The sequence below is a fragment of the Tarenaya hassleriana genome, unplaced genomic scaffold (genome assembly GCF_000463585.1).
Source record: "Tarenaya hassleriana unplaced genomic scaffold, ASM46358v1 Cleome25, whole genome shotgun sequence".
Lineage (NCBI taxonomy): Eukaryota > Viridiplantae > Streptophyta > Magnoliopsida > Brassicales > Cleomaceae > Tarenaya > Tarenaya hassleriana.
In genome coordinates this window covers 185,131-204,945 of record NW_010965775.1, presented here as the reverse complement: position 1 = coordinate 204,945, position 19,815 = coordinate 185,131, and the positions used below count along the sequence as shown (strand labels likewise).

The 19,815-nt window shown below is 43.9% G+C and overlaps 4 protein-coding genes and 1 pseudogene across 6 annotated transcripts in view; 2 read left to right on the top strand and 3 right to left on the bottom strand.

Annotated features, from left to right (window-relative positions):
- LOC104816163 (mucin-5AC-like) overlaps positions 1 to 3,119 on the bottom strand; it is a 4,762-nt gene extending 1,643 nt beyond the window's left edge. The window contains exons 1-5 of one of the 2 annotated variants that reach the window (XM_010544855.2): positions 2,825 to 3,119; positions 2,454 to 2,559; positions 2,131 to 2,224; positions 1,036 to 1,956; positions 660 to 949 (exon numbers count right to left, since the gene is read on the bottom strand). In XM_010544855.2, coding sequence (XP_010543157.1) covers positions 660 to 949; positions 1,036 to 1,956; positions 2,131 to 2,224; positions 2,454 to 2,559; positions 2,825 to 2,987 — 1,574 coding nt within the window. In that variant the 5' untranslated portion in view covers positions 2,988 to 3,119. Of the gene's footprint in view, positions 1 to 356; positions 950 to 1,035; positions 1,957 to 2,130; positions 2,225 to 2,453; positions 2,560 to 2,824 lie in introns of those variants that run through there. The other variant, XM_010544854.2, reaches the window with a different exon arrangement.
- A 596-nt stretch (positions 3,120 to 3,715) lies between these two features.
- LOC104816156 (V-type proton ATPase subunit E2) lies at positions 3,716 to 4,935 on the top strand. 2 transcript variants are annotated; one of them, XM_010544843.2, is made up of 6 exons: positions 3,716 to 3,881; positions 3,955 to 4,055; positions 4,148 to 4,304; positions 4,387 to 4,580; positions 4,656 to 4,755; positions 4,844 to 4,935. In XM_010544843.2, the coding sequence occupies exons 1-6, from the start codon at positions 3,780 to 3,782 to the stop codon at positions 4,868 to 4,870; spliced, it is 681 nt and encodes a 226-aa protein (XP_010543145.1). In that variant the 5' UTR covers positions 3,716 to 3,779; the 3' UTR covers positions 4,871 to 4,935. The 2 variants fall into 2 exon arrangements, with proteins under 2 accessions (XP_010543145.1, XP_010543144.1); XM_010544842.2 differs by having other exon boundaries at positions 3,721 to 3,881; positions 4,375 to 4,580.
- Positions 4,906 to 7,699, bottom strand: LOC104816157 (BTB/POZ domain-containing protein At3g08570). Its single transcript, XM_010544844.2, has 5 exons — positions 7,231 to 7,699; positions 7,038 to 7,104; positions 6,285 to 6,905; positions 5,685 to 6,212; positions 4,906 to 5,616 (listed from the first exon to the last, which is right to left on the bottom strand). Exons 1-5 carry the CDS (start codon positions 7,317 to 7,319, stop codon positions 5,077 to 5,079), a joined length of 1,845 nt encoding a protein of 614 aa, XP_010543146.1. The 5' UTR covers positions 7,320 to 7,699; the 3' UTR covers positions 4,906 to 5,076.
- A 946-nt stretch (positions 7,700 to 8,645) lies between these two features.
- LOC104816155 (probable LRR receptor-like serine/threonine-protein kinase At5g37450) lies at positions 8,646 to 14,019 on the top strand. Its single transcript, XM_010544840.2, has 20 exons — positions 8,646 to 8,672; positions 9,083 to 9,173; positions 9,264 to 9,411; positions 9,484 to 9,555; positions 9,656 to 9,727; positions 9,933 to 10,076; positions 10,153 to 10,224; positions 10,539 to 10,610; positions 10,690 to 10,764; positions 10,844 to 10,912; positions 10,999 to 11,067; positions 11,160 to 11,231; positions 11,369 to 11,452; positions 11,542 to 11,616; positions 11,704 to 12,215; positions 12,310 to 12,477; positions 12,565 to 12,848; positions 12,929 to 12,980; positions 13,079 to 13,329; positions 13,457 to 14,019. The coding sequence occupies exons 1-20, from the start codon at positions 8,646 to 8,648 to the stop codon at positions 13,886 to 13,888; spliced, it is 2,841 nt and encodes a 946-aa protein (XP_010543142.2). The 3' UTR covers positions 13,889 to 14,019.
- Positions 14,020 to 14,139: 120 nt separating this feature from the next.
- Positions 14,140 to 16,990, bottom strand: LOC104816154 (annotated as a pseudogene).
- Between the last annotated feature and the right edge of the window lie 2,825 nt (positions 16,991 to 19,815).

The following is a 19,815-nucleotide window of genomic DNA, read 5'->3' as shown; positions in this document are numbered from 1 at the left end:
TCAATTTTTTCCATTCTATTTTGAATCAACTTTCGTCTTACGCCTCATCCCCGCCGTTTTAGATGCAACCATATTTATTCCACACTTCTTATACGACCACATAACGTGAATTTGAATTCTACACGGGCACGCATTATCGTAGAATTTTACTCTTCTTTTAAATATATACGATCAAAACAAAACAAAATATATATATATATATATATATATTTTGTTTTGTTTTGATCGTATATATTTAAAAGAAGAGTAAAATTCTACGATAATGCGTGCCCGTGTAGAATTCAAATTCACGTTATGTGGTCGTATAAGAAGTGTGGAATAAATATGGTTGCATCTAAAACGGCGGGTATTAGGCCTAAGACGAAAGTTGATTCAAAATAGAATGGAAAAACTTGAAAGGAGAAGAGAATTGGCTTGGGGTCAAAGAATGAGAGAGGACTGGTCGAAAGAGAACATCTTCAGTTCCTCAAATACATATTAGGCCTCGGATTCCTTTCCAGTTTCTTGTACTACTTCCTAGTTCCTTCTCCCATTTGCCTAGGACGGAACGCTGTCATCACAGCTCCAATCAAACTATACTCCGTCACAAGGAAAGAATAGAGAGGAGGAGGAACCCAATGTGTCATAACGGGGCAAAGGGCTCTGGAAGCAGCTCGAACCCACTGTCAAAGCCAAGTGCTTGGTCTGATGACTTGTCATCAATGCTGTGCAACCAGTTCATGTTCTTCATGTCCTCTTTCAGAAACAGCGCATCGTAGCGGGAGCTCTCGTACATGTCCCTCTCACTCAGCTTCCCCACCAATCTTCCTTCCTTTGCCCCATTCTTCGTCAAGTCCCTGCTGTGGCTGTTGATGGAATCTGTCTCATTTGCTGAACGGATAGACTGAATCCTCGGTGTGGCCGCCCTAATGCTTTTCGTGCTTGAACTCCCCTTCCCGTTTCTCGTGTCCTACACCATCACAAATGTTTTTTGGTGTCATTGATGAAGCTCAAGGCAAGGAAAAAAAAAATCTGAACTACTCTCATAAACAATACCATGTGCCTGACGGGCATATCGAGTGAACTTTTTGAGAATGGCCTCCCAGGCCCATTGTCTGTGACAGATGCAGACGACTTCACACTTCTCCGAGACATTGTGGCTGACACGTTCGAAACCTTCTGGGACTCTGAAGCATCTGTGAGGTACCTCCCATTACCACTGACATGGCTCCTCCCAGGTGTCTCTGTTAGTCTTCCTCTTCCAACAACAGGAGACGGATTCCTTTTTGTCATCGGCCCTTTAGGCTCTGGACTCGCCTTTGTTGCAGTAGCAGCCGCTGGCCGGGATCTGCCAGCAGAAATTGGTCTGTCTGGCAGAGTTGTTCTGAGATTTGGCGGTGTCTCAAGAGGGAAATCTGATGGCACGATTGGCTGTTGGGGTGGTCGGTCTCTAGGTCCAGGGGAGCTTGGCCTAGACAATGAAACTGCCATACGTCCATTTGATGCAGCACGTCCACCTGAAACATAGGGTCCTGATGATGCAGATACTGAGGTGGATGGGTTTCGACGTGTAGGAGTTGAAGGACGGGTACTAGGTCTAGAAGCAATCGCACTCGAGTTTGCTGAAAGCTGTGGCCTAGAAGTTGGAGTAGAAGGCCTTGACACCAGGGATGGTTTCGTCTTGTCTATGCATGAATTAGATGAGCTTGGACGTATTCTTGAAGGAGTAGAGGCCCTTGATGAGGTGGTACGAGTGGGAGTGGAAGGCCTCGCTGTAGATGAAGAACGGGTGATTGGAGACGAAGGTCTAATGTAGGATGACACTGAAGCAGAGCTTGTGTTCAGGAGAGAAGATGGTGACCGGCTCAGAGAATATGAACTGTATTGTGAAGTAGAGATGGAAGGGCGAGTAACAGAGCTACTACTTCTGGCTGGTCTTGAGGATTGGTAATTGCTTTCTGAATGCGAAACTGAAAGCTGAAGAAGGAAAAGAGGTTCAAATCTGAGTAAAGATGAGTTGCATACGTAAAACTTGGTTTCCATGACAAGAATCTGACACATAGCAGGGAGCTTTTTTTTTCTAAAAGGATCAGCAACAACAAAGACAGACTGGCAATTCAAGGAAACACAGAAAAGAGAGGCAGGTTGTACCCTTGATGCCTTTGCTGCAGAATTAGATCTAAATGAAGAAATGGTCTTCGGAGGCGATTGGCTTCCGAGAGGTGTTCCAGGAGGAGTGAGAAGCCTGGAGACGAGGGAAAAAAAAACATACACTCCAGAGGAATATTGACCTTATAATACACTAAATGATTTCTTCGCAAACGAAGAGTAGGCTGGACATTCAAAAACTCTGGAATCCTGGAAATTGAGGAGACTGCACATCGAAGATGAGCACACGAAAAAGACGATTCATGCCGGGCTCGAAAATAAGACGATCTTGCGGAAATGCACACCGCAAGAGAAGAGAAACATACCAGTCGTAGTCATGCTTTCCTCCTCCTGTCGAACACAAGAGATCATCTGCTCTAGCCTTGGTTAGTGTTATGGATGCCGCAGAGAGTCTTCCGAGTTTCACGGAAACTAGAGCAAACACACACACACACACACACAAAAGGTTGAATTCGGAGTTTGAATCTAGATCAGAATGACGGTCAGCGATCCCCATTTTGGAACAATTATAGAGAGCAAGTGGATCTAGAGACTGACAAACAGCTTGAGGCGTTTGGACAGCCTCGATGGCCAATTAGGGTATCCATCAAAGAGCCAATAATATCGTCTTGAAGCTGCACTCGGAATAATTCCACAGAATCATAATGGAAAAAGCGATTAGTTGGTAGAAACGAACCATCAGAGGAATCGTCGGCGGAAGGTAAGGGGAAGGAGCGGCGGCTTGTGGAGAAGAGATCCAGATTCTCGCTGAAATCCTTGGAGAATCCATTGAGGCTGGGACCTCTTCGGAACTGAATGTTCCGTCCTCCCGTCAGAGATTCCCGCAGATTCCTATTCATCGTTGACCCCGCCGGCAGAGCTGAGAGAGGGACGCAGTTTCTTAGGAATTACGCCACGAGAGAGAGTGAGAGTCTATTCAGATCGATCCGAGTTGGTACTCTGTCATATGTTTTTAAGGGGGCGATGCGTGTTATGTTCCTATAATATAATTTAATTGGCCTGAAAAGGGTAAGGGAGATGCGTTCCAAGTTGAAGTATCTATCAATCAGATTGCAGTTCTCATTTCCACACATCCTGCATACACATTATAATTCAGGTAGATTCGAATTCATTTAACGTACACGGAGGAGAAGCCTGTGGAAAAAATTTGGGAAAATGACAGTGAGGGTTGTTGTTATGAATGTGTGTGTTCGGGGATTGGGAAAATAGGGTCAGGGAAAGGGGAAACCCCAATCCCATGTGTATTTATAATTATATAATTGCACCATCCCTAACTTCAATTTACTCCATTCTTCACTTATCTCGCTTATATAATCCTTGTAATTAAATTCTCCAATGAGCCAAGCAAGAACATGTTGCACTTCTCGTCTTCTGATAAATGGGCCTCGACGATACTCTTCGGCCCATTCCATTTCAGTCTCATGGGTACCGTGAGACGGAAGGCATAGGGCCGAAAACGACAGCGTTTTTGTAGGCGAGTCTGCCAATAGGGAACAGGTCAACGGTCCGCAAGCGGAGATTTGGCACTAAATGTACGGGCCAGATGACCAATTCCTTTGAATAACATATACATATACAGAACCATCTTGTGTTTTCTGCCTTTCATCTCCTCCAGAACCAACGCAGAAGAGATGAACGACTCAGATGTGTCCCAGCAGATACAGCAGATGGTTCGGTTCATTCGTCAGGAGGCCGAAGAGAAAGCGAATGAGATCTCCATCTCTTCCGAAGAGGTTTCTTTTGGGTTTATTCGTATAGAATGCACGTACATCTCATTTCTCCCTCGTCCTAATGGATGGATCACAGGAATTTAACATCGAGAAACTGCAACTGGTAGAAGGCGAGAAGAGAAAGATCAAACAGGAGTACGATCGGAAGCTCAAGCAGGTCGATATTCGTAAGCGAATGTCAGCCCTTTCCTCTCTTTCTCCTTTTATGAATACGTATGTGCAATGTTTGGGTTACTGACTGAGGAGCAAAAACAATGTACGGTGGGCAGTGAGTACTCGACCCAGCTGAATGCATCTCGGCTAAAGTACCTACAAGCGCAGGACGATGTCGTAAATTGCATGAAGGAGACAGCGGCCAAGGAGCTCATCCGTGTCTCCAGCGACAAGAACGCTTACAAGAAGCTTCTGAGAGGATTGATAGTTCAGGTATCGCAATTTTCAATTTGTCAAAAGAACGATCAAGAGTCAAAAGTTTTTTGAGTAACGTGCACAACAGAGTCTGTTGAAGCTCAAGGAACCATCAGTGCTACTGAGATGCAGAGAGATGGACAAGAAGACAGTCGAATCCATCATTGAAGAAGCTAAGAGAGAGTATGCAGACAAAGCCAAAGTCCAGGTTCCTAAGGTTACCATCGATGCCAAAGTTTTTCTTCCTCCTCCTCCCAATCCCAAGACAGCATCAGATTCTCATCACCTTTCCTGGTAAAAGTTCCATTGGTCTTTCCTTAATCCTCATTTGTTCAAATTTCAAAAAAAAAATGTTATGGTGTGAATCAGCTCTGGAGGGGTGGTGCTGGCATCTCAAGATGGGAAGATAGTCTGCGAGAACACCTTAGATGCACGTTTGGATGTCGCCTTCCGACAGAAGCTACCCCAGGTTCTTTTAATTACCAAACAAAAAAAAAAAATAGTTTTTCTCAGACCAAATTCCAATTACCTAGAATGTATGTATCTCGTCCTTTCAGATCAGGAAGCACCTCCTTGGAACTTGAGAGAACACTGAAGCATGATTGGCTGCAACTGATAATAAGCAGCAAATGTGATTTCTTTTTTCATTCATCCAGTCTCGTATTCTTTGATTTGGGAAATGTTTTCAAGAAAGAACAGCTGTTTTTACGGTACTATATTGTTCCCTTCAGCAATAAAACACATGTCCCGTAGTACACTCTGTTTTTCCCACGCAAGTGATCTCAGCTGCCTAAGACACAGAATGCCTTGTACTCCGTCCGTATTTTCCCTCGGTCCCAGATCTTGATTTCCGGCTAGCTTTGCGTCGCTTGGTGCCTGCAGGCCCTCCTCTGAATATTGCCATCCTCCCGATCCCTTTGGACAGCGATGTCAAGAATGTTCCGCTGTTGCATGGCTTCTCCATCATCCCCTGCTTCATGAACATCTGCTCCTTCTCTAACTCACTTAGTCTCACTCTCATCCTAGAGATCTCTAGCTTTAGCTCTCTGTTCTCTCTTCGCAGGGAAGCATACGTATCCCTGGGGGAAACTGCTGCGCTCGGGACACCACTTCTGAGTTTCTGAGACGAAAACAACAACAATCCATCCCCTGAATCGCTGGAGAGTGCATTCTTCAGCCGCAGCTGCTCGGAGTAGAGGACTCGAACTGCCATCTGAACAGGCAGACGCTCATTCTGGGCCGCGTGGTTGCATGCTTCCTGAGAAAGCTTCTGGCAGTCTATGAACTTGCACAGTTTCTTGCATTCTTGTTCGGCCAGCGAGGGATGAGCCTATTTCAACATGACGAATGAGACGTCGGTACAATGAAATGGACAAAAACACAGACAAAAAAATACACCTTGAGATAAATGTCGATGGCCCTGTATAGTCCGTCGTCAATGACACGGGCATAATCGGGCAATATCTCTATCATAACCATGAATTTGTGCAGACTCAGATACGGGTCAGGCGCAATCTCCGCCAAGTATGCATCCACAAGTCGTCCCACTTTTAGCAGCGAACCATGCCCCATCACACTCTCGGACTCGTACCCGCACTCCTCATTATCTTCTTCCTCCTCTATCCTCTGCAGAAAGCATACCAGAATTCTATGGACAGTGTCCACATCGTACACACAGTCTCCTTCTCGGATGGAATGTATCAGCAGATCATCGAGCTGCACCGCCTCTAACTGCATCGCGATTCTCTGCTCGAGCTCGAGCCTGCAAGAAAGCGTAGCTTCCACCGCAACCCCAACCCTTAACATTCCAAAGAGGAAACTCAAAGGGATTGAGGATGCTTTGTCTTTGGGCAGAAGGCTCACGATCGCTTCAACGATGTCCCTCTGCTCGTTCTCCATCGTACCAGAGTCCAATTTTGTCCGTTCCTGCCAAAGAAACTCTTTTGGTATCTTAAAGCAGAAGGAACCTATCAGTTGTTGTGATTGTGAAATCCAAACCTGGCAACTCCGAATACCCTTTAGCGACTCCTGAGCATAATGCATCAGAGAGGCAACGATACTCTCAGATCGCACGCCTGTTCTTGCCATGGCGGAGATAACTCGGGCGTAGTAGTCAATCCTCAGCGCAGAGAGGTCTTCCATCCACCACTCGAGACCATCGTTTCTGAAATCTGCAGAATCGCTGCTGCAGTTAAGCCTCGATAAACCCGAGGCAAGCTGCTCTCTGCACGCATTCACTGCAATGGCCTCCACACAGCGGTCGGGAATCCGCACTTTCTCAACGATTTCACGAGGCTGCAGGGTCTCGCATGAGCAGAGAACTTGTACGGACATGTCGAGGCTGCGAAAGGCGACCTGGTCGAGGTAAGCCTCGGTTCGGGAGATGAGGTTATCTTCCTTGTAGTCGTCTGTCATCTCGAGGTAGGCGGCGGCACAGCAGAGAGAGGCGACGTTTGAGGGAGTGATCTCGAAGTTGATGGAGTAGCAGAATTTCATGGCGAGTTCGAACGTATGGGGTCCACCTGGGAAGCCCTTGAGTTCCGTGTGGGAGAGACCGGAAGAATCCTTTGCCTCTGCCGCCATTTTTCTCATCTTCCCACATCGAGCCACCAGTGGAAACTGTAAAATCTCGTGGGTGGTTCCACGTCAAAATGTTGGTGAAATCTTTATACTATGAATATCCCCCGTCACTGAATATGTGGTAGAAACAGAAACCGTGGTATGACAATCTCCAAGAAGAAGATAACGTACCTTATGGAGCAGGAAGGAGTCGCCATCCACAACAATGGTGATGTCTCCGGCAACATCGGAGAAAATGCTGAAATAATAGAATGGAATTGAAACGTCAAGTTTGAGACGGGTGGCGATGAGAAACCAGAAAAAGACTTTGATGAAGAGAGACGTAAAAACATAAACTTGAAGGAAGATAGGAGAGAAAACAGACCGGCTGGTGAAGGAGGGAGGAGGAGGGGAGCGGCCCGAGGAAGATGAAGAAGAGGAGGAGAGAGGAGTAGTGTGTGAGGCTACCATCATAACGGAATGAATCCCCTGTTTAATTTCTTCTTCACTCACACGGGAAGAAGATGAGGGCGAATATTACGGGATTGCCCCTTGGGTGAATGGGCAGCCTTTGCTTTTGCTGCCGCGGCACTCTTGAAACCGAAGAGAGCCCCCCCTCTCTCCATACGAGGAAAAGGAAAAGATTCTTGCTTGACGGAGCCTTTCCACGTCTCTTTCCTCCTCTTTTCATCTATATCCCCAAACCGTCACCACAACGCAGAAAGTGAATCACTTTGGGTTTACACACTCTGTAAATTGGCCAGTCTCGATTTCTGGAAGGAAACACACAAGGAGAAGGGGATCAGAAAAGGATGGTCAAAGGGGGGAGTGACACGGAACTCCATAAAGACGCAATTATTGGGGGCACACTTTCATTTCCTTTTATTATTATATATTAGTATACATGTATGATGATGATGATGATGATGGATGGCATTCAAACTGTATAATTCTCCAGGCTTCATGATGATGGGGTACGTTTTTGTCGTCCTTCAACCCATTTGCTTTGTATGCCTATTGAAATGATGGGGTTAATATAAGAATAGACGAATGAAAGAACCCTTCAAAAAGGACCCACGAGACGATTCCAATATCCCTTATCACTTCCACGTCACAATGTCTTCTTCTTGTCCTCGTATCCTTGTTGCGCCTTCTCTCCTCTCTTTCTGTGTATGTACTGATCCACAACTCCTCGCTCTACACCAAATATGTCACGACAATTAAGTTTATGATCAATCAACTTGCTGGGATCCATATAGCCCCGCTTCTCCCATACCAAACACCTTACCAATTGTTACACAAATTAATACATACTTTGACAAAAAAAAAAAAAAAAAGAGTCATACTTCACACGACAACAGCCTGCAGGTGTTGGATCCCGATTCTTTAGAAAAATGAAAACACAAAATTAACAATAAACCAAAATTTCTCTTTGGCAAGTTGAAGCTTGGAGAGGGATATAAATTGTTGATGACAAGTATTTGGTTCGGTCATCCGTGTTAAAGTCAAAAGTACTTGGTCATCAATTTTGTGGAGATGGGATTTTTTTTACAATTAACTGAATGTATTCTTTTACAATTAACTGAAACTCTACACATCAGCTAAAGTGATGTATTCTTGATATTGAATCGATTTAGCCTCATACACACCCGCCTATCACGTAACGTGGCATATTCCGTACAAGCAAGTGAATGTTTGTTTACGTACGATTTGATAATATCCATAGTTTTGAAGGGACTTATTCATCAACACGTAGGAGCTAGATTACAACAACATTAGATTTGATGATTCGAACGTAGAATGTGGCATGGATTACAAGAAAAAAGGGTACTTTCTTGAATGTGAAATGTCATTTTTCAATTTGCATTTGCATACGTACGTGAGCTCAGCCAATCCAACGGGGGGAGGGGGAAGAGATATATATAATACATAAACAAATGCTGAACCTGAGAGCTCATCAAACCCTCCAAGTTAATAAGTAAATAATATACCAAGTCCGCAGCATATTAAATTTTTTTCAACTAGGACCCCGTTGATTGTTCCTTTTTAACCGCTCCCTTATTTAACTATATTTATATGTTATTTATTCATTAACTTGCATATGTACATATAAACTTGCATATCCTCTTTGTTTCCAAGGCTTTCTTCGTCTCAGGGTGCACATGTATGTATGTGCGAGTTCCCAGCTTCTTATTCCATGGCGTTTTTTTAATATATAACAAAGGTGATAAATACAGAAAATGGTGGGTGCAAGAATGTTAATTCTGGTGGTCTCTTGGTGTTCCTTGTCGCTGCTTAATGCGCAACAGATGACGCATCCATTGGATGGTACGTGTGCCTTAATTTCCTTTTTTGCATATATAGAACATATAACATATACATATGTATAGATGAAAGTACATACAAATGTGCGTGCAGTGAGTGCTCTGAGGGCGGCTCGCCGCGGCCTGGGGGATCCCATGAATAACCTGGGAGACTGGAAAAACACAGATCCATGCTCTTCTAATTGGACCGGTGTCTTCTGCTTCTCTGATCCCTCCGATGGCTACCTTCATGTTCAAGAATTGTATGCTTACCCTTCACCTCTTCTTCTCCATATCTCTGTATATATTCTTTTGGCTCATGCATGCATATGCAGGCGGTTGCTGAACATGAACCTCTCCGGAAGATTGGCTCCAGAGCTCGGCTATCTATCCAATTTGACCATTTTGTGAGATTCCTTATTTATGCATCATATATATGTATATATCATATGATTGGATGGTTTTTTTATCTCTCTCTTATATTATAATGCATTCCCTGCTCATCAGGAACTTCATGTGGAACAACCTCGGCGACCATGTCCCTGCACAAATTGGCAACTTGACTCATCTCAAGTTCTTGTAACTTCAATCTTCATCATATACATATGCTTCCATATACTTCAACGCTACATATTTATATATATATGATGGATGACATTCATTAATCCAGAAAACCCATCTTCTAATTCAACTTTTTTCATGAGGTGATGGTATATTACACTTGTAGATTTATACCTAACAAAGGTATCCATATATATATATATATATATATGAAATTTTCCAGGCTACTGAGTGGGAATAAACTGTCAGGGCGTTTGCCGGAAGAGCTGGGTTCTCTCTCGAGCCTCTTAATCTTTCAAGTTGACTACAACAACATCTCTGGAGAACTACCTAAGTCACTTGCAAACCTGACTAAACTCAAGCACTTGTGAGATTCCTCCAACTCCAACATGATAGTAATCCATATTATGCCTTCTCACCTGCGGTTATTTCTTTTGCTGCAGCCATATGAATAACAACTCCATCAGCGGTCAGATTCCGCCCGAGTATTCTGCATTGTCTGATCTTCTTCACTTGTGAGTTCGTCTCATTGTATCAAGTCCTTTCGAATGAAGTTATGGAACTGAGACTTTTCCTTCTTATTAAATATGTTCTGGTGTATGTTGTTGTGTCTTCTCTTCATCCGATTACATGTTTCATGTTAAGGTCGTTGAAAGAATTTTTCACCATCTGTTTCCACAGCAACATCCGCATAAGAAAAACCCTGCTTTACGTACAAATCCAAGAATATATGTCATGAATCTGAAAGATTTGGATTGTAGCGTCAGGCCTTTAAATGACAACTATATATATCAACGACTTTGCTTTTTATGCAACCATTTTGCTGCAGCTTGATGGACAACAACAACCTATCTGGGTATCTTCCCTCAGAGATGTCTCAGATGCGTAGCTTAAAAATCCTGTATGTGTGTTCTCTGTGTTCTTACAATATGAGAATGAGATGTGTCTTCTCTGATCTCCGCAGTACTTGTCTTTTGCAGGCAACTTGACAACAACAACTTTGTTGGGAATGGAATCCCATCTTCCTATGGAAGCATACCGAATCTCCTGAAATTGTGAGGAACATAACCTAGAAAAAGTACAAATCTTTGGATTCAGAATACTGTTATAACACGTTATTCGGTAAATAAACAGGAGTCTCAGGAACTGCAACTTGCAAGGACCAGTTCCTGATTTGAGCAAGGCACCGTTCCTTTACTACTTGTGAGTTACTGAACAAGAAACCAAAACATTTCATTATAGATACACGTCTCCTTCAGTTGCTCATGCGTTTTCTGTTGTTGCTCCAGAGATCTCTCCTCCAACAAACTTACAGGAAACATTCCGACAAACAGGTTCTCTGGCAATATCACAACAATGTAGGTACCGGTACCAACAGATGTAATATTATTGACTCAGCTGCCAAATTTTTGAAGGTTAAACGACAAAGAATAATTTTAATCTGCTGCAGTGATCTGTCAAACAACATGCTCGATGGATCCATCCCTTCAAATTTTTCGGGTCTTCCTCGATTGCAGAGACTGTAAGACCAGTGTTTGTTGAATACTTTTTACCCCCCAAAAGAAGGAGAAGAGGAATGAAGAAAACCAGTGTTTGTTGCCGGGATGCATCTTCTTAACCTGTTTTTCTGACGTTGTAGAATTTGTATTTGGATTTCAGGTCTCTACAGAGCAACATGTTAAGCGGCGAGATTCCTTTGCTATGGCAGAACAGGATCTTCGATGCAGAGGCGAAGCTGATCTTGTAAGACAGTCGACATGAACTTGGAGGCAATAAGGTCGCCTGACATATTGAATAAAAAGAACCTTTTTTTCTCTCTTGTTCTTCTGCAGGGACTTGCGAAACAACTTCCTCTCGAATGTTTCAAGTGGCCTATTATTAAGCCCTCCTCCCAACGTCACTATCAAGTGAACTTTCCCTTTAAAACAAACATTTTCTTTTGTTGATTGTCTTGTGATTTCTTGCATGTGACGTCTCAGACATTTTTTATGCAGGCTGTATGGGAACCCAATATGCTCAAGAGCTAATGAGTCGAACATAGGAAACCTCTGTGGTATCTCCAATATAGAAATTGAAAAACCTCCAGGAGGCTCTTCAAATGATGACTGCAAACGCCAGTCATGTCCTAAAGACGATAACTACGAGTACGTTGTGGGATCACCATTCCCATGCTTCTGTGCACTGCCCATCCATGTTGGACTGCGGCTGAGGAGCCCCAGCTTCTCCGATTTCCGACCTTACCTTCTTCCTTACTTGATTGACTTGGCTCCCAAGCTCGGCCTGCACCTGTACCAGTTGTTCATCTCTTCCTTCACATGGCAGGTCGGCCCCAGGCTTGTCATCAACTTGACTATTTTTCCTGAGTACAGTGATTTCACCAACCGCTTCAACTTCTCTGAGCTTCACCGTCTTGTGGACTTCGTCGCCACTTTTTCTCTGTCTTCCAACGATGCTTATGGCCCCTACGAGATTCTCTATATTTCCCTCCTTGGTCCTTACAAAAACTGTAAATACTTCTCTCCCCACCTCAAAACGCTTGTTTGATGCAAACTATTCTTTCTTCAGTTGGAACGACAACCTGTATTTTTTTTTTTTTGCAGCCTCCTATCCTATCAAGACAATTAAATCTGGCATGAGCAAAGGCGCTAAAGTTGGAGCCGCTTTAGGAGCCATTTCTTTGTTTCTTGCACTATCCTCGGTTGTTTCACTCCTTGTCATGAAGGCGAGAAGGAAAGGGAAAGCAAAGGAGGCATCGAAGAAACAACCAAGTAGGTGAAAACTACTACACTTTCAGATCCTCTGGAAGACACAGAATAATATGCGTTAACTTGTCTTTGCTTGGATACCTTGCAAAGTTGCCAAGTCCCCAATCAACATGGAGAGCGTAAAGGGATTCAATTTCGAAGAACTTGAAGCAGCTACAAGCAGTTTCAACGACGGCTCTCAGATCGGTCGAGGAGGCTATGGAAATGTCTACAAAGGCCTTTTACCCGATGGCACCATCGTGGCCATCAAACGCGCACAGCAAGGCTCTCTTCAGGGCCAGAAAGAGTTCTATACTGAAATCGAATTGCTCTCCCGGTTACATCACCGCAACCTTGTTTCTTTGCTCGGATACTGCGACGAGGAAGGGGAACAGGTGGTTCTATTTGAGTTTTGTTTTTTTTTTCGTTTCAAAGGGAAAGATTCTGACGATGTAAAGCCTAATAATTGCTGCAGATGTTGGTGTATGAGTTCATGCCCAATGGTTCTCTTCAAGATGCTCTTTCTGGTAATTCTCCTAAAGCTTATTTTGTGCTCTTCTTCTTCTTTCTTTCTTCTTCTTCTATCTCTTTGTGTCTTGAGCTTATCAAGGAATTGGAAGTGCAGCTAGATTCAGACAACCTCTGAGTTTCGGTATGAGACTGCACATTGCAATGTGCTCAGCCAGGGGCATTTTATATCTGCATACGGAAGCCGACCCTCCAATCATCCACAGAGACATCAAACCCAGCAACATTCTTCTGGACGCCAAGTTCAACCCTAAAGTTTCAGATTTTGGAATCTCAAAGCTTGTACCAGCGCCAGATGGAGCTGGAGTGCGTAGAGATCACGTAACAACGGTCGTGAAAGGAACCCCGGTAAGAAACAATCATTCATTTCTGATATTACGTCTCCTTCCTCTGTTTCACGGGTCCTCTTTATTTGAAATACAGTTTCTCGTTAATCTGTACTATAAGACTCTCAGTTGACTGAACACAAATACAGGGCTACGTGGATCCAGAATATTTCTTAAGCCACAAGTTAACAGAGAAGAGTGATGTGTACAGCCTTGGGATCGTGTTTCTAGAAATTCTGACAGGAATGCGCCCCATCTCACATGGAAGAAACATCGTCCGAGAGGTCAGGGAAGCTTGCGAGTCTGGGATGATGATGTCAATAATAGACCGGAGCATGGGTCGGTACACCTGGGAATGCGGGAAGAGATTCATGGAACTAGCGCTCAAGTGTTGTCAGGACAAGCCCGAGGCTCGTCCGACGATGCTGGAGATCGTGAGGGAGCTGGAGAATCTATACGTGATGCTTCCCGATTTGGAGAAGTCTGATTCGAGCTCCCCCATCCAATCCAACATCTCCTTTTCAGAATTCACGGGAAGTGAGCTCGTCAGTGGCGTCATCCCCTCCATCAGACCCCGCTAATATGTTCTGAGACGACTTGGACTGGTTTGTGTTATGTGGACTCTTGGTTTCTGTTGTTGTTTTTTACTGTATGATATATCCAACGCTTGTACTGAAGAAGATACCTTGTGTTGTCTCTGTTCCTCATTGACCTGACTTTTATCACCCATTATTCGAGAAACTTATTTACCACATGAATAAATCCGATGAATGTATCTCAGTGATATACAATGCATAAACCATCTAACTGTTTTCTTCTTCGTTACCTCTTCTTTTTTCTTGCCCCTCTTTGTCGCCTCTTCTTCCCCATGAGAAACACAACCCAGCAGAAAAGCTCACCAGCATGAACAAGCTACCGCAGTCCTTTCCTTTGTGCTGAATGAGAGCCTAACACAAGAACAAGACACGCACAACCAACACAATAGGCCAGCAAACGACACATGCACACACACATATATATTCATCCCTCCCTTACGTGTATCAATCTCTTAGCATCCCGTTTTTGGGCGTTTGATTGCATTTGAATTGAAAGGAGAGACACTGCCACTCGGCCCTGGACTGTCTTCTCTCACATTTGAATTCAGCATCGCAAGCTCTCGCAATTGCTGCCTCTTGATGTAGTCCTGGGACTCATCCTGCACATAGAAGAATGTGCCCATGCTATGTGTACAAAGTGACGCAAATTTCCAGAAAACGAAGGTGTTAAAGGACATACCACAGCAGGCTTGAGCAACTCTTCGATAATTTCCTGTGCATGTCGCAATCTAGTATCCACAATATTGGCTGGAAAATCAGCCTCGATTAGGATGTGCAGTTGATCATTGAGATGCTCTTAGCCTGGCTTCCCCCTTAGCTTCTCCTCCTACAACAAACAGAACAAAGCAACATGAAAAAAGGAAAGAAAAAACAAGAAAATGTAATGTAAATATATCCCTTACTTTGTCAGGATCCTTAATTGACCCTTTCCCTCTAATGTACACGCGGCAACCTGTAGTTGCTTCCACTCGCTTCAGCGAGTTGCCTCTAGGACCCAGAAGCCTTCCCACAAAATTGAACTACAAACCAAACATGGACAGACTCTTCTTAGGGGCCTGGAATAACTTGTCTCAGACTGTGAGAGCATAATAATCGATGATCAAACAGAATAAATTACATTTGGGTACGTATCAACTGGAATATCCAAACGCAAGATGCGCTTCACCGTGTATGAACTCCGGCTGGCACTGGCTGGTGCACCTTGCCATTCCTTTCAATGGAGTCCATTGCCATTCCAGGAAGTCCATCTAGTCTCTACAAGAAAGACAAAGGTTGCAGTTTTATGAGACTGAATGAGCAACAGAAACTGGAACACAGTGCACCTTTGCAGCCTAAGTTATGGCTTAATACCAACTCGGGATAGCAAAAAAAAGTATTGCTTATGCCATGCGATAGATTTAGAGGCACGAAAACAACTTGGTCTGATAGACCCTGGCCTAAAAAACAGAAATATGCATGCCAGCGATTACATGCACAATCCTCAGCTAAAACCTTATTGCGTTCTATAGAGATCATCATCAATGATGACAACGACAAGTTCTTTATGAACAAAAGCTATAACTTTAAGTTCTACAGAAATTCAAGAGAGAGAGAAAGGAATAGTCTACCTCTGGTGGAAAGCCATTCCAACCACTTATTCCAGCACCAGGAACATTAGCCTTTATATTTGGTGAAGCCATTGGACCAGGACTTCGATGTCGCAGTCTATCGAAATCGTTAAACCCTTGGTTGGGCATCATTCCAGTAACCTGAAATATCTCTGTACAAATTAAGAATGTCATAAAGCCAATCGATAAAGAATAACATCCACATGCCGTAGATGGAAAGATGGAAAATAAAATAAAAACACTCAAGCAGCTACTGTTAAGATTTAAAAGCCATTAAAACCAAGGTTATATCACCTAAAGTAGGTGGAAATAGATTTCGGGTCACCTTGATGTTCCTTTGAGTAAGACGCCTACTCATAGAAACTGATGCTGCTTTTAGACTACACTGGTTTCAAGTTCAATACTGCCAGATCCGTAATTGAGAAGCCGGGTACTTTACAATTAAACTTGATAAGGTATCAACGTTTTTGCCGAAATCGTATCCAGCAAAGCCACAAAAACCAAAATACAAATCCAGGCTGATGAGCATAAAGGCGCTGATATTTATCCTTCTGGGTGTTTTGTAACCCAACCTAATGTTAAGCATGAGTAGCATAGAAGTAATACCTGCTAGCCCGGCTCTACAGTATGAGGTAACCATATAGGAGAACTGAAGATAGAGTTGGAACCTTCCATTGGTTGTACAAAATACCATCTTTAACACAACCATCAGAACTTTATAGCATATTGGCAGCTGCTAGATTTTACCGTGAGGTTAGATAAGGCTTCAGGTCCAGTTATGTAACTCAGAGGAAGGAATTAGACAAGCCACTAAAGAAAAGCAAATGTGGTTGCCGTATGAAATGCAATAGATGCGCGATTTGGCAAGAATAACTTCAAGATGATCTATGGAATACAATAGCAGGAAAATCTAGAACCAAAACGAAGAATTGAGAGTGACCTTGATTTAACAGGCGGCTGCATATGGGAAGCACTTGCATGAAGGGTCCAAGCTTTCGGTGCTCTGCTAACAACTCGGACAAGTACTGGCTGCAGAAGACAGAAGAAAAACAAAGAGATAAACGAGTAAAATCACCGAACAAAAACCCACAGGGTAAATCGAGTAGAAGAAAGTGATAGTAAAGTGAATTCTCTTGATTGCATTAGGTTAAGAATTGCACAAATATATACATACACGTCGAGAGAAAGCAGCATAGAGTTGAAGAAGGGGAAACACCAATCAACATCACGGGTGCTTCTAATCTGAGGGGAAGTTGCTCTTGCGGGTGAGAAGTTGGGATTACACAAACCAGACATGGTGGGTATGCTCTGAAAGCTGTTAGAAAAGCAAACAGATTTGCTGGAGAAGGGGACTGAGCAGATGGGTGATTTGGTTGCGGAGGAAATAGCGGAAGAAGCAAAGAGAGCCGTCACAACAGCACCGATGAAAGAGTTTCTGTTTTTTAACAGTAGGAGGTGGGAAGGGGGGGACAGAAGCTTGAAGGGGTAGAATAGCAGAAATACTACTAGTTTGCTACAATGACTTCACGCCATACCCTTCGAAACCCTAGAATTTCAAAAAAAAAAAAACGAGTAAAAGACATAAAAGGTCTTATAAAAAACGATACGTGGCACAATAGGAAGGGAAAGACGGTTAATCTTCCCCAATCGACACTGTAACTTAGTCTTTTTCGAGACAAATTTCGAAACTGCTTCTCTCTCTCTCCCGTTCGAAGAAATCCGGCGAAATCCTATCATTTCTCTCTCGATTCTCAGAAATCAAAACAATGGCTTCAAAATCGAACAGAAATGAAAGCAAGACTTCAACTCCCGCTCGCAAATCGGGACGTGGCGGAAGGAAAAACCAGGAACTGAAGGTAAGTTTGAGTTTGATGCGATGCAAGAAATCTGGGTTTTTTGGTTTGAGTTTATGATTTTTAAGTTAATCGTATGATTTATGGTGGAAAATGGGTTGTTATACTCACCGAAACGGATTTATGGTTTACCTGGTCACACTGGTCACGTTGGTCATACTGACTGATTGAGGGTTGATTTTTTCTTTGTAGGTTCCGTTCATATATGATTTTTCAGATATTCAATTCGCACCGAAGATTGAAAGCAAATGTTATTTGAGTCAGACGATAAAAAATCTGAAAGAGGTATTATCTTCCGAGGAGTGGAGGTACTTCAACGAGGATTCACAGTTTCGTCACATATTCCATTTGAAATGTGACGAAAACATGAAGATGTTGCCTGTGTCAGTACTCCTACACCGAACGCTGAAGTTAGAGGAGGAAAAAGGGCAGTTATGGTTTGTTTTAAATGGCGTTCCTATCAGGTATTCTATAACCGAGCACGCCATTATATCAGGATTGAAGTGCAACCAGTATCCGGAAGATTGGGAAGGGCGCAGGAAAAGCGATTTTCGGATAAAGACCTTCGGACCTGGGAAGGTCACGAGGAAAGCAGTTATGGAAAAGTTGCAAAAGAGTAAACACAGTCGGATTGACAGAAAGAGATTGGCGACACTGATGTTGCTATCCGGGGTACTCGACCCCGGGAACAGAAACGATGACTCTATCAACCATGATCTGGTTGATATGGTCGATGAACTTGAGTTATGCGAAGAATTTCCGTGGGGCAGGTACTCATTCGACAAATTGGTAGAACAGTTGCGGAAGATTCTACAAAGTCCTACACCGAAGGGGAGATGGCGCTTGACTGGATTTGTTGTCCCTCTCATGGTGCTTCCTTTCGAATGCATCGAAAGTCTTTGCGCAAACAGTTGGTGTACGACTGTTGAAGACGTCGATCCAAGCTGTCCCAGGATGTGCAAGAAGCATATCTCTAACCCCAAATGGACTTTTGGGACGGTGATGAAACAGATTGGGAATGAAGCAAAAGTACGTCACGTTGGTCACACTGGTCACGTTGGTCACGTTGGTCATGTTGGTCACACTGGTCACACTGGTCACACTGGTCACACTGGTCACGTTGGTCACGTTGGTCACACTGGTCACATTGGTCACACTGGTCACACTGGTCACATTGGTCACACTGGTCACGTTGGTCACACTGGTCACATTGGTTACGTTGGTCACGTTGGTCACGTTGGTCACACTGGTCACATTGGTCACACTGATCACACTGGTCATACTGGTCACGTTGGTCACACTGGTCACGTTGGTCACGGTGGTCACGTTAGTCACACTGGTCACACTGGTCACGTTGGTCACACCGGTCACGTTGGTCACACTGGTCACGTTGGTCACACTGTTTATTTTTAATTCTGGTCTCACATGTCATATTGGCTGACAACTGTTGTGTTTTGGTTTCAGGGCATTCGAAGTATTCTTAGAGTAGAAAGTGTGGAAGAGGAATCACTTCTTGCTGACGTTGATGACGAAGATATTATCAATTCGGATGTGCGCAGTTGGATGAAACAACTGAAGGTCGATCCAAAAAGTATTTGTTGTGAGCATATTCGTGCTCTTGATGTCGATGCCAGGGGAGCTGCTTCCGATAAGAAAGTAGAAGAGAAGGACAAGAAAAAGAATCGAGAAGAAAAAGAAGAAGATGACGAAGAATAGGAGGAAGAAGGAGAAGAAGAAGTACAAAGAAGAGAACAAGAACAACATGGAAGAAAGAAACAAGTAAAAAAAGGAAAAAAAGAAGAAGAAAAATGTTCTGAAAGGAGATTGATGGAGGCGATTAAGGCCTCTGAATTGAGGATCATAAATTCAGTGAAGGAGATGATGAGAAAAGCAGGATTTCCGGTGGATGAAGAACCTTTTCAGGGGGTTGGTGGTGAGGATGTGCGTACTCCCCGTTCACAGATACAGGGAGATGGGGGTGAAGATGTGGATAGAAGCTCATCAACGAGTGATTACGACGCCGGTAAGGATATTCCTTACCATTTTAAAGCTCGGGTTGAGGTTGGGCGTAGTGAAGAAAGTGATGACGAGGGCTCCGAGGGGGTGTCTAATACTCCTCCCAGAACCGTGGGAGGGGGGGTTACGAGTCCAAAGGTCCATGAAGAAAACCCTATGGAAGTGGACTTTGCTACCCAAGACATTGAGGATGTTACTGCCCACGTCTCCGAGGACCCTGCTGCCCAAGCGACCGAGGATGCTCCTACCCTCATGTCCGAGGACCCTACTGCCCAAACCACCGAGGACGATTCTGTTCACGTCTCCGAGCACCCTGCTACCCAAGCGACCGAGGATGCTCATACCCTCGTGTCCGAGGACCCTACTGCCCAAACCACCGAGGACAATTCTGTTCACGTCTTCGAGCACCCTGCTGCCCAAGCGACCGAGGATGCTC

What these genes read in the sequence shown, in the direction of transcription:
- LOC104816156 (XM_010544842.2), top strand. Translation starts at nt 3,780, where the DNA reads ATGAACGACTCAGATGTGTCCCAGCAGATACAGCAGATGGTTCGGTTC. An exon ending in TCTCCATCTCTTCCGAAGAG is followed by an intron (nt 3,882 to 3,954) that starts GTTTCTTTTGGG and finishes GATGGATCACAG; the next exon opens with GAATTTAACATCGAGAAACT. An exon ending in TGAGAGGATTGATAGTTCAG is followed by an intron (nt 4,305 to 4,374) that starts GTATCGCAATTT and finishes CGTGCACAACAG; the next exon opens with AGTCTGTTGAAGCTCAAGGA.
- LOC104816157 (XM_010544844.2), bottom strand. Translation starts at nt 7,319, where the DNA reads ATGATGGTAGCCTCACACACTACTCCTCTCTCCTCCTCTTCTTCATCT. An exon ending in CCTCCCTCCTTCACCAGCCG is followed by an intron (nt 7,105 to 7,230) that starts GTCTGTTTTCTC and finishes CTATTATTTCAG; the next exon opens with CATTTTCTCCGATGTTGCCG. An exon ending in AGGGTATTCGGAGTTGCCAG is followed by an intron (nt 6,213 to 6,284) that starts GTTTGGATTTCA and finishes TTTCTTTGGCAG; the next exon opens with GAACGGACAAAATTGGACTC.
- LOC104816155 (XM_010544840.2), top strand. Translation starts at nt 8,646, where the DNA reads ATGTGGCATGGATTACAAGAAAAAAGG. An exon ending in CTATCCAATTTGACCATTTT is followed by an intron (nt 9,556 to 9,655) that starts GTGAGATTCCTT and finishes CCTGCTCATCAG; the next exon opens with GAACTTCATGTGGAACAACC. An exon ending in ATGCGTAGCTTAAAAATCCT is followed by an intron (nt 10,611 to 10,689) that starts GTATGTGTGTTC and finishes TGTCTTTTGCAG; the next exon opens with GCAACTTGACAACAACAACT.